Source organism: Corvus moneduloides, chromosome 4 (genome assembly GCF_009650955.1).
Source record: "Corvus moneduloides isolate bCorMon1 chromosome 4, bCorMon1.pri, whole genome shotgun sequence".
In the NCBI taxonomy this organism is placed as follows: Eukaryota; Metazoa; Chordata; class Aves; order Passeriformes; family Corvidae; genus Corvus; species Corvus moneduloides.
Window position 1 is genome coordinate 64,310,258 of NC_045479.1, and position 15,387 is coordinate 64,325,644.

At 37.1% G+C, this 15,387-nt stretch overlaps 1 protein-coding gene across 4 annotated transcripts in view; it reads right to left on the reverse strand.

Annotated features, from left to right (window-relative positions):
- The window catches only part of SEMA3C (semaphorin 3C), a 117,993-nt gene that overhangs the window by 42,124 nt on the left and 60,482 nt on the right, over nt 1–15,387 (reverse strand). For all 4 annotated transcript variants that reach the window (XM_032106441.1, XM_032106443.1, XM_032106442.1 and 1 more), the window contains 4 exons: nt 9,987–10,147; nt 7,527–7,589; nt 6,087–6,206; nt 2,227–2,317 (listed from right to left, as the gene is read on the reverse strand). In XM_032106441.1, coding sequence (XP_031962332.1) covers nt 2,227–2,317; nt 6,087–6,206; nt 7,527–7,589; nt 9,987–10,147 — 435 coding nt within the window. The remainder of the gene's footprint in view (nt 1–2,226; nt 2,318–6,086; nt 6,207–7,526; nt 7,590–9,986; nt 10,148–15,387) is intronic.

Here is a 15,387-nt window from a genome sequence, read left to right on the forward strand (position 1 = left end):
TGTATCAGATGAGATCTGTCAGTTCCACTTCCTTCTGGTAAAATCCTTGAATTCCACACAGTATTTGGTACGCACAGCACAATGAGTTCACACTACTTTACTTTGTTACTGGGGGGAATTACTCAATTGATGAGGTATGTCTGCTCTTATAAATATCTCATAGTCTTAGTGGGGAGAGAGTTATGCCTCCTCCACACTAGTTATGCCAAGCTGCTTCAAAAAGCACATTTTTTATTGCTTTGATGCAAATGCATCCCTGTACAATGGCAAATTGTACAAAGTTCAAATTTATTTTTACTTTCCTCTGAAGGGTGAGTTATCTTTCCTGCTGTATTCTAGGCCAGTGATGCCCAAAATGGTCAAGAAATTGCACCTATATTTAAAAGTGCTTCTTTTATTGTGGAAGAGTTAGTTGGTCTGGTGGTATTTCCTATCTTCTGAAGCAACAGGAGGGAATTCCTCCTGCAAAAAACTCAAAGGAGAGTCCAGTACATTGGCTCAGTCCTCTCATTACAACACAAGCTGTGAATTACAAAATGTTCATGTTTCTGGCACAGATACTGAGGCTAAATTCATTAGAGCTTAATATTTTTTTGTAGTGACCGGATTTTGCAACAGAAAGGAGAAAGTAAAAAACCCAATCTATGGGACTCTTTTTAAAAGGAATTTGACCTTTGTGGAATAATTTAGACTTTGTAGATGAACTATGTCATGAAAGATAAGTCAAACACTAGGGAAGGTCTCTTTAGTGACATAACTGAGAGATCAAGAAGATAATGAAAAGTCTATTAAGATGAACAAAGCTGCCATAGATCTATCATAGAAAAAAATCAGCTTACTGTATGAACAATAATTCAGAAACAATGTTCTTTAATGTTGCCTATAAAATCCAGACAGAATAAGGAAAGGAAACAGTTGATTCACTTAATAATACCAAAATGGCAATGAGTAGCAGTGGACTCATCTATCACTGACTTTGAACAAATATTTTCTTTACACAGTGAGTGTTTGTAAACACTGTCCCTAGATCACTGTTGAGATAAAGGTATAAGGGCAGCCAAGGTTCAGAGAATGTCTAGGTAGCATTTATCTGCTCCCTAAAGGTGTTCAGTTCATATATCTGTGAATAAATATACTTGTCCTTTGTACTAAATATATTTGCAATAAAGAATCAAAAAAAAAAGGCAATTTATATTTTGAACAGGCCATGTAGGACAGATTGTATTATACTTCCTTTAAGATCCATAAGATTTTCAAGTAAATATCTGGCACAGTATGTAATTGATGGAATTGATTTCAGAGGAAGCTGAATGGCAGAAACACTGCACATTGATCCCTTGTAAATCTTGGATGAAATACGCAGTATCTGTGTGCAATAAGATTTATTTACTGAGAAAGTCTCAAAAATCCATGCAACTGCTGTTCCCTTCATAGCCAAAAATACAGCAAGGAGCAGGCACATGCCGAAAAATCAGGGCCTTGGCACTAAAAGTGCGTGACCATACTGCAAATGTGAAAGGTCAGGTTACACTGAGTATATATTTCCAGCTCTTCCTGGTCAAAAAAAAGCAAAGTATCTGTTATAGATGACTTAGGCTGCCCAAGTGTGTGCCCCCTTTGAGTTTTCTCATAGGTGTGCAACAAGCACAGAAGAAATCCTTTATTGTTTCACTTCTGGTCTTTCAGACGGAAGAAAATTTCAAAACTGGTTGGGTATAAAGCCAATTGAAGAATGAAGAGCTTTACAATAGTGGGTGGGTTCTACAGCAGCAATGACAATAAAAATGAAATTCAAAGCATCTGAAGTCTTCAGGCTTTCTTTCCCTGGCTACTCTGAGATTTTACAAATAATTAAATGAGACACAAGTGCTGTCTAGGATGAACAGGGTCAGAAACCATTCAAACATAAATGCTAAACAGGGTAATGTAAAGCTCAAACTAATCCTGGGAAAAAATGTGTAAGCTGGAAAAGGGAGAACCTTTTGTCTTCTGTCTCTCTCCCCCTTTCAATAACTTATTTCTGCATTTTGTTTGTCCACCCACCTTAAGCTTCCGATAAGCTTTGAAACATGGATGGACCCAACCCTTGTGCCCATCAGCCAGACAAAAGGTACTGCTCCTGGGAGGCTGAATTCTGTGTCCAGCCTCCTCTGGGCATTCCATCAACCCACCCTACACATGACCATACGGGTTTAGACTGCAGCACCTTGGAGTATCTTTACTTACTGATCATAACAGACACCGTGTTCACGTTAGGGTTGAAAGAACAGCGTCCCTTTCCTGATTCACACTTGGAGTCGATCTTGAAGATTTGTTCCTGCAAAGTAGATTTGTGTATCACTTCTCATGTCAGAAACCATCAGATCTAGGCTGATTTTTATGCCTGGCTGTTCACAGCATTAGCAATGCTCTATTAACAGTGCACTATTGGGCACTTTTACTGTGCTATCAGTAGTTTAACTCTTCTATTCAACTCTTCTATTTTCTATTCAAAATTCCATCATCTTGTTAGATAACACTGACATCCAGTTATTTTCAAGACTCTTGTTATAAATTCAAGACACTGAATCAAAAAAATTTTCCCTCTGTCTCAGTTAAGGATGGGTTGCCTGATCTCTGCAATAATATGTGTAGAGAATGCTTTTTTTTTTTGAAGTTATTTACAATTTATTTTTTGAATATATGGTTGTACTTATACCTGTCTAGGCCATTATAATAAAGCTACTAGAACAATAACACATATGAAATAAAAATCTCTTATGACAACTGTCATTGGATGATATTATAAATCATTTGGTCTTTATTGAGCTATCAGACCTCCAAAAATCCCCTAAATCACATATATTTTCTTCAGTAACATCTCTTGGATTATGTGTAGAGCTCCAAATCCACAGTGATAGATGATTTATCTATACCTCTTACCATAGCCTGAAATCTCCTGGGTTTTGGTTTTTTTTTAAGAAATTTGGGATTTGTTTGTACAGGGATTTGTTTATATTTTATGTGATTAAGGAACAGGAAATATATTTTGCAAAGTAGAAGCAATCTGGACTACAGCTTGAAATACAAACAATCTGAATAACTTTAGAAAATCTGCCCATTTTGGTGCAACTATCCACTTCTTGGTTCCCAGCAATACCAGCACAGTGTGCTGAGCAAGAAGCGACTCAGGCCCAAGCTCTTTCCTTAAAAACTGCAGTCAGTAATGGCAGATGAACTGATCCAACACACACTGACTCACACACCACTGTATACCTAACTACTTGTTCTTGGGCTCCGAAAACAAACTTCCAATCTTTAATAAAAAGACAAAAGATACAATTGCAAGAAAAAACCCAACAAACAACCAAACTTAAAACAATTCAAATGAAAAAAGTAGCTGACAGAAATTCCAAAGAAAGGTTTCTGTGATGTCGATGCCAACAGTTAGTTATTTGAGAAAGTACAGCAACTCCTTATATTCTCTTTAACAGCCAATGTAAATCACAGGGAGTGGGGATGCCACACCAGTCCCTGAGCAGCCATTTGGCACCAGCAAATTGAAGATTACACCAAGCTCAAATGAACAGCTGCAGCAGGAAGTTTTCATATCATTGTCCTCTCTCTTTTCCCCCTCTTCTGTTTGCCTAATTTAATCTCAGAGATCTTATCTATTGTTTCAGTAATAAGCTCTCTAAACAATGTTAAACATAAGTATGAACTTTCTAATGTGATCTTGGGTGGTTTCTTTGTTGTTTTTTTACTTCTAGATTATATGCAACTTGATTCTAATCCATATTTACTATATTAAACCACTATTTACCAATTCAAAATGCCCATTACTGTTCTATTAAACTAGCTCCAGGATTACACTTGATTTTCATATATATTAAACTGCTATTTAGTCTATAATTATTTCACATACGGATTACATTTCCTTCTGTTTGCATTCACTTTGACATTAGAATATATTTGGGTGACTAAGGGAATAATTACCAAAGACCAAAGTATCAAATGTGCCAAGGAAAAAAATTAATTGTTTTATAACCTCTGTTTCAGGGGAAAGGACACAATTTTGCCTCATCAATGAAACCCCTATCTTTTGTGAGCTTATGTGGAATCCCAGAGACAGGAGAGCAAAACAGGCTCAGTTCTTATGGTTGTTGGCTATGACTCTGCCAGGCGTTGTAGCTTCTAGATAAAAACAGATGTGCTTTGAAAAATATTCATTCTGCACATGCAAAAACAACCTTTTGTGCATTGAAAACTGTACCAAACTGAAGGTGAAATGATAAAAGCAGAGGACAAAATGAGTTTTTACTGGTCCCATCAGCACTACACAGTTCCTCATTCTGCTCTATCAATTAGTCGAGCACAGATATATGGAATGAGTTCAGAAGGAAATGCTCGGGTTTAAACTGTTATGCTATTGTTGGCCTGTACAGTAATGGCTTTGAGCATGAAGTGCCTACAGTCAAGTGTCTCACAGACTCCAGACGTCTGAAGCAGCAGTTTATTTAATCAATTGATCATAGGCATGTAGCTATACAGACAGGCTAAGTGAAGCCAGTTCTGCTTTTCCAAGTCATGCATTTTTACTTTTCATTTAAGAAATTTAACATCTTGCATCATCTGGAGATGTCATTTCCTGCCCTCCCCTCTGTCCCAATCTCATTTACAAACAGTCTAAAATAATGAGATTCAAGCTTCTCTGGGCTGCGATACCAGTACTTAAGATGATAAAGGAGTATTACATTAATTAAAGACAAATGAGAAATGAGATCACTGAAAAAATGATTTTTCAAGAAATAGAATAATGCTGGGGAAAGGTGACCCCTGTTTCAAAATACGTCAAAATAAGTTAATGCAGAATTTTTTAACCAGGAGGATGGATTTACATACTTAGCTCTGCTTGCTTCTCACTTTAAATGCAGGCCTACAATCTCTACTTTTAGACCATTAATTAGGACTGAAGGTGCAGTGATTCTGACTGTGGGCTGTATTAAGGAAGCTGGAGCCAGGTAGGGATCTACCAAAAGTCACTGAGATCATCCAATGCAAACTGATCTGGAGAAACATTGACTAATCACCTCCCTGGAAAGCTATGCAGAAATCTTGGTCTTGGCCAGAATTTCCATCCCACTCCCAATTAAAGCAGTGATGAATTTCCCAGTGTCTTCCCCAGAAGCCAGCCCTGCTTTTAAAGCTGCCCTCACATGGCAAAGCTCCAGGTAGCACGCTCTGATCTTCCTTCCCAACACATCTGCTTCCACATTGTTCTGGAAAATATACTGCACACCCCTGTGCCTGCAGACATGAATCTGACCCAAAAGCTACTGAGGTGCTGCCGCCTGGTTAAGTGCCTTTCTTCTTCCTCCTGGTTGCTTAATTTATTACCTATTACATTTGCACATAAACAAACATTTCACTTTCAAATCAGGAAACTTGGACCATATACTTCTGAAACATCTGGTACTTACAGTGAAAATACACACAGTGAAACTGAATATAGAAAAACTGGAGACCGATTAGAAAAACTAAGACCTTACAGTGAAGAGAAACTTACCAGCTTCATCCAGGCACCATCTAGTGGGGCAAAACTTGTGCAGTAGATAAAGTTCCTGTATTGGGAGTGCATCTAGAGGGTATTAAGCTGAAGTCCAGCAAACTTTCACATAGTCAGCCAAATTAAGGGCTTCTCCCAGGAATCAGTAACATATGGAAGTTATAAAAAGTGGACTTTGTATTTTATTTTTCATCTAACTGGCTATTTCCTTTTAAGTATTTCTTGGGCAGTTTTCCACCACATGGTAGGAATGAATTCACCAGACAATGTCAAATAAATAGTAGCATCAAATGTAGCCCAGCATTTGGCATGATTGTGGAATTTTGGACAACCATCACATTTGAGGCATGGCTTTTGATCACGGCTTTGCTTCTAGCTGGTAATGGGTCAGAAAACTATGGATCTTTGTTCTTTTGCTATTCAACATTGGTGAGGGAACCTACTGGGAACAATGATTTTTGCCTTTTCAAAACTTTGAGCTTTCGCATCACGCCAGTAGGATGCTCCGCACAACGAGTGGATAAAGTGAAAAGAGAGTTACCTCAGACCGGCGTCCCCTGTTGACGTACACGCAGACGGGGCTGAAGGCGCCACTGCCACACACGTACAGGTGGGTGCGATTGTACGACTGGATCACACGCACAAAGTTCCCACAGCCGTGCTGCAGGAAACAGAGAACAGTCATTCCACACAGTGGCAAACGTTATGAGATGTTGGGAACTCTAGGGAATAGACATGACATAGAATTTTAATAGCATGATGAAAACAGCTACTGAATTTGTTAGTCTCTGGATTTGGACAGCTGTTCCTTTTCATGTCATTTTGCCTGCTCTGGGAACTGGGCTCTCTCTGATTGAGCACCACAGATGAGTTATAGAGGAGTCCATGTAGCTTTCCCACTTCCACACAGCAATGCAATTTTCATTCACAGATTTCTCTCTACCTTGCATGAGAAGAAGCCAGACCTCTACAGGAAAACAAGAAGTAACCTTAGGAAGTTTCCTTAAGGATACCTCTTTTCCCCCCTAATTTGCTCAACATAAAATGAGATGATTAAAAAGAAAGCAAGTCCAAATATCAGATTTTGCTATTTGTATAAAAAGCTTCTTTCCAAAACTTTAAATTGAGATTTGCAGTCAATTGTTGCTTTGTACTGAAGACCTAGAGTAACATTTTCAGATCAGCATGAAAATTAAAACAGAATGTTAAGTTCCACACAGTTCACAGTATTTGATTTACAGTTTTTTCCATCCCTTTTTTCTCTAGCTCTTTTGTTTTTTAGTATGATCAACTGTTAATGCACTTTAGGTTGGAAATAGATTTATTTTCTGAATATTTTTCCTTACCAAGATCTCAGAACCGCTTTAATATTCAATCATCCAAATCTCACCCAAGACAGTGAGAATTGCATGTGTTTAATGAGCACATGATTGGAAACTGTGCCATCAGTCATCCTCATGAAAATCAGTGGAGTTAGTCCTTTAGCAGACTGCACTGGTTTATTTACTTTTAAAGGCATTCATATTTTTGGTTCAGCAGAAGCCAGTACCATGCAACATCATCTGAAAACTGGTGCACAGCTGGGGTCTTCAGACTGCAGACAGTGGGTACCACCCACCTTCACAGCGTGTTCCTGGGGGGAGCAGCCAGAGAACTTCCCTGCTCCGAAGAGCAGCTCAGCAGGCTGTTCAGCATCACCCCAGGACATATTTGGAAAAGTACAATTACCTAGTTTGATTAGTAACAACCAAAAAAGGCCAGGAAATGGACACTGCATATCTTTTCCTATCTGTCAAAATCTGAAGGTGCATTCTGTTTACATTGCCTGTTTTTCCAGAATTTCACTTTATAGATTGGCTTGCAAAGCATTTCAAAAGCAAAACAAACACTTCTTTCATTTTGCTTTGGCTGCACTCAAGGTGCTCTTACTTTATTGCCAAGTACCTAATTTGTTTATACGTGCATGTGGATTATAATTTACCGTAGGATCCTTGCCAGCCATTTTGCACTCTTCAACCTTGTTCGCTGATGCTGGCCAGAAAATCTGTAAGGAAAGAAGTATTATTCAAGTAGTATATTTATTATGCAATTTTTAAAAAGCCAATTTCACTGCCTAACTTACACTAATACATTAATATTTAGATATCATTTACACTTTGATTATAAAGAAAAAAAGGATTTTTGTTGATAAATAAAATTATCTTTGACTTAGCATGCACTAAACAAAATCAAGGTCCAAGCCTTTGCCTAATATATATTAAGTCTATTACACATTTTTCAGGCAAGTTAATCAATTTATTTAGATTGTTTTCTTCTAAATAAGAGAGATTTTTCACCACTATTGCCTAAATTACTACCCATCTTTACATTTTTACTTTTACTGAACTTATAGAAATTTTTCACACTAGAAACCAGAAGACTAAAATATTGAAGGAAGGGTTATTGTAACAATTTTTCAATTTTATCATCAAAGGTTTGGCTAGATTATGATAAAACCTGCTTTAAATCTCAAGATTTCACGTATATTTCTTTCAGACAGCTTTTCCACAAATACCTCAATATCTGAATATTTATCTGTATATCTCAAACTCTAAATATTTTGAGCTTCTTCCATTATTTATTTTGATTTTGAAGTAGAAAAGACATCCATTAGAAATTTATCCCTAGAAATCTAGTAAGTGACAAAGCCTGATAACATTGAGCCTCAAGACAACATAAACAACAGCATTAAAAGATCTCTGTGTATATATGTACACATAGTTATATATATGTAGAATTGTGGATTTGAATGTATATGTATACAGGACTTCTATAGACATACAAGATCAGCAAAGTGAATCTGTTGTTAAAATAAATAAACAAATGGAAGACTGTGTGGAATTGCATCCACTGATCACATCCACTGCCAGAAACCGTTGTGTGTTTTTCCTTTCTGCTGATTTTTTTTTTTTTTTTTTTTTTTTTTTTTTTTTTTTTTTTTTTTGTTCTTGTTTCTCCAGGCCTACATGAGCTGTTGAAATTCCTCACAGCTTTATACTGCAGAAAATATTTCATGTAACAGAAGTCCTCCTATCTAACCAAACTGCATAGGATTAAACTCGACCTGCTAAGGACGGGAGGGAGCGTGCCGTGCTGGGCACAGCTCCTTCCAGACCAGGGTGGCTGGATCACTGGGGAGACAGAAATTAGCAAAAGGGTCACAGAAGATATTTCAGATCTGAGAAGGCAGCCCCATTTCAGAGGGAGATTTGGGTACCATTAGAGGAGGGAAGTATGCATTCACACCATTGAACGAGAGGCATTTAATTTAAATGTGTAAGTTAGAATGAGCCTCCCCTGACTCCCTGCACAATCAATTCAGGTGGACAGGCATGTCCAGAGGGTGATTCAGAGCAAAGCCTAATTCAACTGTGCTCAATCACTCTCTGGCAGGGCCCCTCTCTCTCCCCTGACACATTAAAAGCCTTGTCTCTTAAGGAAGGCATTTATCTTCCCTGCTGCAAGCTGGGTATCGCTGCCCCTCAGTCCTTCTGAGGTACAGTAATAAAGCCCACAGATTAAAGGATTGGATAGATTTGGTAGAACAAGGCCTTTATGGCACACTTTCAGGCAGGGTAGTAGCTGTGATAGTCTAAAGACAGGCAAGACAAAGTCTGTAGACAGGTAAAGCTCAACAGTCAATCTTCTGGGCACACAAGCACTTCTGCAGGTCACCTACTTCAAAAGCAGACAGGCTGAATTTCAACTGGCTTTGGAGACAAGAGAGGAGTCTGTGAAAGGAGCTTAAGCATTTGATAATGTTTTTATTTTCACACAGAGGTTGCTTCTTACTGTTTTGTGAGGGAACACAGAGTCCTTGGAAAACACCATCTCAGTAAATGAGAGAAGCCAGAAAAGAGGTGTCAAGGGGTAGATGTGGGTCACAGTGCCTGGAAAACTCCAAATGAGGTGTCTCAGCTACCCAACTGAAGGGCAAAGGCTGACACAGACATAACAAGAGATTAGAAAATAGTTCAATGATTTGGGGCCAGAGGACAAAACATTAAAAATATAATAGAAGGCTAAGGACAACTCTGTCCTTGTTTTTTTCTGTACGGCTTGAGAATGATAGTGTGTATCTTATTCTTCCTTGCAGGATACTTTTAAAAGTGCATCTCTGAACTATTTTATCTTGGAGAGAGGTGGAAAGTGTCAAACCATACAAATTTTCCTTGTGATGCCAGGCCAAGCTGAATGTTGTTTCAAAATTAGTAAATAGGTCAGTTTTAAACAGTGTTTGAAAAACAACATACAGCCTCATCTGCATTACACATAAAACAAGGACTAAAAGTTCAATCAGGTGAGGGCATGGATGCAAAATAATGAAATACTATTTTTTTGTCTTAAAAGCAAAGGCATGGACTAAGCAACCTCAGATTCTCAAAATAGAACTTGAACTTACACTGAGGGGGTCTTGGCTTATATTGTTAATATTCAAAGACAGAATATGATCTTTACTCCCCACATAGATCCGATCCTGATCTTCATCCATCAATAATATCCTGTAATCCAGGGGGCTGTGAGATATTCTGTGATACTCAGAGGTCTTAGTTTCTTGCAGCTCTGAAATAGTAAAGACAGTAGCATAGTAAAGCAGTTCACTCATGTTTGTTGTTTCTCAACTGCATTTCTTTCTAAATAAAGACATCTTTGGACACAAATGTGGTCAGAGAGACAAAAAACCCTCACTGGACACTAGATAATAATACGATGGTTGATGTAAAACAAAATTTCTTTTCCCAGTTTGAATACAATTATTTTGTACATTAAGTAGATAGATGTAGCTCATAGAAATCAGGCAGTGCTGTTATTCATTCATCTAATTAATTCTTATTTTAATGGATATTATTATTTACAGCTTTGGCTTTTAAGGAAGATAATTTATTAAATAAATCAATATGTTCAATACATTTTGAAGTTTACGACTGCAGAAAATCCGCAAGATCAATGAAAACTACAGAAGAACGCTTTACTTCCTTTTCCTAACAGGGGACTTCACTAATAATAGGTTTTTATCATTTTCAAGGTCAAATTTTATTTTGTTCTTCAACACCATGCGTGGCTTACTTAAAAAGAAAATTATTCAGTCAAGCCTAAATGTGTCTGTTCATTCAGTTGTTTGTTTATGGGTTTGGACCAAACTAACAGAACTGTAGAAGGAGCTCTATTTTTCCACATAAAACTTTCTTCAACAAAGTGAAGTGAAAACACCCTTTGATCTCAGCAGTGCAGGATCAGGCCTGTTACAGGAATAGCATAAGCAACTGCAATATAAGTATTACTTGCTGCCCTCAAGAAAGCTCAGCCTTCTCATCTTTGTTTGGCCAATATATTTTGGCCCCCAGTCAGATTGTTTCACTTTTTCAGTAATAACAGAAGGGATATTTCTCAAAAGCTGAGAGTGGAAAAATAAAACCTTAATAATCAATTTGTCTTTGTTAAAATATTTAACATATAATTATGCTTTCTTTCTTCATGAATATTAGTATTGAATTGTGTTCCCCATCTCTCTAAAAGGGTGGCAAATACACAGTACTTATGAAAATGAAGCTCTGCTATAATATTTATTCATAAATGTAAGATCTGATCCCACAGTTCTCAGTTGCAAACTTTATCTGGGACAATATGGCTTGTCACTGTTGCTAAAGGTTTTTTAAAGGCAAAGTCTTTTGCTCATTCATTCCCTACGGAAAACAGTAAATGCCTTATACAAAATTAGTCATCTAAAGATATTGATATTTTATAAAACAAAACTCTCAAAACATAGATAATTCTTTATATGTGCACTATTTAAAAAAAAAAAAAAAGGTGCCAAAATAAGTGTGCCTAAAATATGCACCTTCTGCAAAACACATATTTACCTGAGAGCAATTTTTTTATTTTGAAAATTACTTGAAGAGCCATTTTTAATAGCAGGCAAAAGTTAAAGTCCTAGGATTCATACCTGTGTAGTAGAGAACTAATGATTGGGAGAACACTTACCAGAATATAATTTAAATTGATAAATATCATACATAACTCCAATTAATTTTTATCATTGTTAAATAGTTTCATAGGAAGATGAAAAATATCCCCAGTCACTGAAAGATAATAGTGTTTTGATTAATTTAGGTGTGTGACAGCTTTCAGGAGCTGAGTTTCCTACAGGCATTTATTTACGGCAATATTAAAAAAAACCCACAAATAGTATTTATCTTGTCCCTCGACAATAGATAAACATACAATCAAGATTTACAACCTGTGCCTAAAAACTGAAACAGAACTTGTTAAATATATATGAAAATTGTTCACAGTACTTTCAGAAGTCTTTCTTTAGTGCTTGAAAAATCAACCATTTTACTTCACTTTAAAAAAAATCCTCCCTTGAACCTTTTAGCTAGGATTGCCCAAGGCACCTGGGAGACTCACCAGCACAGTGACTCACAATGCTCAGTACCTTTGGCCGCTCTGAAATTCTCACAACCAGCCCCAGACGCCTGTGCTCATGCCTTTTCCTGGGGCATTATTAATTTTACCATAACATTTGGCAGCTGTAAGGTGAAACTGAACGTTCTCCCAACTGTACATTTGATACACCAGGAAAGCACAGATAAACTGGGAGGGTTTCCCACACAGCACAGGGTAAATGTGAGCACAGTGATTGCACAATATGATGTCCCTCCTTATTGCCTCACTGACTGACAGTGGTTGCCAATGAAAAACACCATGGCTGATGTAAAAGATAATCATGATCATGATGATTGCTTTTAAACAAGAGACAAAGCCAGCAACAGATTTCCACAACTTTCATTTATCAAAATCCATTATTTTCTTGGAATTTGAACCTCTTTGAAATGGTATTATTCTTACTAAGGCTCCTGAAGGATAATCTGCCTCCACTGAGGTGCTGATGAGGAGAACACCTTATGCCAGGTTACTAGACTATGGAAACTCAACACCATTCACAAGAGGAAGGAAAGCCGTGGAACAAATACTCTCACACTGATTTATTAGTTTTATTTCTTTTAGTGCTGAAGCTTACAGCTTATTAGACTTTCTGGGCTACTCAAGCAAGTAGGGAGGGAATTTATAACTAATCAAATTTTATTTTCAGTCAACAAAATTTACCACATCATCACCCAAGAAAATGTTATTTTTTAAAGATTTACTCTCTGTTTGTTGTTGCTTGGAGAAAGCGGTGCCTGCAAGGATGCTGTATGGCCTTTCACTCCCTTTCATCTCCAAGAGTTTTTTGTCAAAAAATGAAGTAGACATTTACTGACATTCAGAGCAATTCTATTCCATGCTTTGAGAATTTAACCAAACATTGAAAGCAGTAAGCCCTATATAGAGAATGATGCTGCAGACAGCTCTCTGAATATTAACAATTTTATTTGACAATAAAACAATATACAAGTAAGTTTCATCCTTAATGATACAAAAATAATCTTTGCTCATAGTTTTTCTTCATCAGTTGGTGAATGTTGCCTTTCCTTAGGGATAAAACCAATAACAACTTGATCCCTAGTGTAAGAAATCTGATCTTAGAGGACAGGTTGCTTTAATGAAAAAACAAAAGCTTCAGTGAATTCTCATTCTAGAATTATGCTTATTATTGAACTACAAATTTTGGAGATCCAAATGACTGGAAGTTTTCTCTGTACACAGTGCACAGCTTACTGACAATTAGACAGTCTAACTTCTACTCTTTAATTATCTCTCTAATCCACCACAAACAAAAAGTATTACTTTTAAAAAGTTTTGTTCTTACAGAAGGAGTAACAAAATATTTGTCCAATATCTATTACTGGCATCACAAAAGCCTTTGTAACAAACCTAAATGAGCATAGTTAGGTTTGTTACAAATATTATATTTAGGCCAGAACAAAACAATTACAGCTATTCAAGATGGGGAATCCAGGAAGGTGTAGTTATCTCACACAGCCTGTTATACCCAAATTGTCCATAAGGACATAAGGACTGTGTAAGGATAAAAGAGCTAGATCTATCAGGCAGTCCTCTAAATGTCTTAGTTAATCACTCAGCCTCAACCCTTCATCACTCCTTAATTCAAATTCACTGGTACCACAATGTTGAAAACAGCCTGACTCTCCCAGACTAAGGAATATAATAATCCCTAATACGTAGAGGTAAGACCCTAAGCAACTTCCTTGGTTGACATCTTAAAAAGATGTTTGATGCATCTGTTACTGAAATCTATGGAATTTTTATCAGGACTTTCCCAAAATATAACTTCCTTTTGCAGACCACTTATTACTGAATGTTTAATATAATCCAGAATTATCTTTATGTTGCAGGGTTTGCTAAGCTACAGCCATGGTATGCAAGCATCCCTAGCCCAAGTTCAAAGCACTGAATTCGTCCACTGCTAAACTGAGGATAAACTAGGACACGTGAGAGACTGCATGTAGTCCTGCCTGCACTCTACCATCCCTGCATTTCCAGCCTAGCACGGCTTCTTTGAGCAAGCCTAAGGATGCTCTGTCAAGCTTTTAATTTAGGATGCCCTGTGGAAGAGTGAAAGAAAGAATATGATTTCCTCCTCTTTCCTGCTGGCATAAGGATTCATTCTCAGAAGGCTTTTTATGGGGAAGTTCAGAGCAAAAGCAGAGATTTGGTGTCTTTGCCTCAGAAACAAGTAGGAAGTAAAGCACAGCAATCCATTCACATGCAGCACCACAGTGAAGGGCACAAACACAACTTTCCAGGAAGATGGGCTACATCTCCCCAGGGAACCTCTGCTGCCCAAACTGGCATGGATTTTATGTAGCCTTAGTGATGTGGATGTCAGCAATACTATGGTGTTTTACTTTACGCTCTCATGGGGTGTGGGGTGCACAAATCACATGCCTTGTGTACATCTAGCAGTAAGCTCAATGTCAGCCTCTGGTTATGGAAGCTGTAAGACTCTCTTTAAGCCTCATTAAGCCTTGAGTTTGTGCCAAAAAATATGCCAGCCCATGCCAAATGTGAAACTGCAATGTAAAATCTCCCCTTCTAGGAATTGGAATGAAACCAATTTTCTTTTTCTTTTTTTTTTTCCTAGAAATAAATACTTAAGTAAAACAATAACATCAAATGGAAATGGTCCCCTTTTGCCCACAGATCATGATTAAACAGGTGAAAAAGTAGTTTGGACATATAGACACCACGCATAATGTTGCTAGCATTGAATGGAATGGTTATGTATTTTAAGAATGTGAGTGAAATCTGAGGTATTTGCAAAGTTATAAAAAATAATTACAAAAAAACCCCAACAACAACAACAACAAAACCCCACAAACAAACTAAACAAGCCAGAAGAAAATGTGTTTTATTTTAGTTTAAATATTTTCCTTTCTACTTTGTATTTACGAACCTCTCTGTTTCATGACTTTTTAGTAGAAATGACTAGGAAAAGATTTAGTTAAATGGTATCAGATTTCATAAGAATCTAACAATTTTAATTATTGTTTTCTTGGCTTTATTTTTAATTTTTTAGTGTAAAGATATAGAAGAAATAAGTGCATCATTTTTATAGTTTACATAGTGCTTGTGGAAATAGTCTGCTATAATACTGCGAGTCTGAGGATACGATTGACTACTTCCTCAATGTGTATGGAAAAAGAACAAGTAAAGCCTGAATATTTCTTTTCGAAACTTCAGAATGAGTCACATTTGCACTGTCAATATTCCTTTTCTTTGAAGATATATGTATTGATTCCTTCTACTTAAGGGGTTGAGATAAGGGAGTAGCTAAAGCATTTTTCCCCTGCTCATGCAGTGTTCAAACTAAAACCCATCCCTCAGCCATTCTTAGGCGA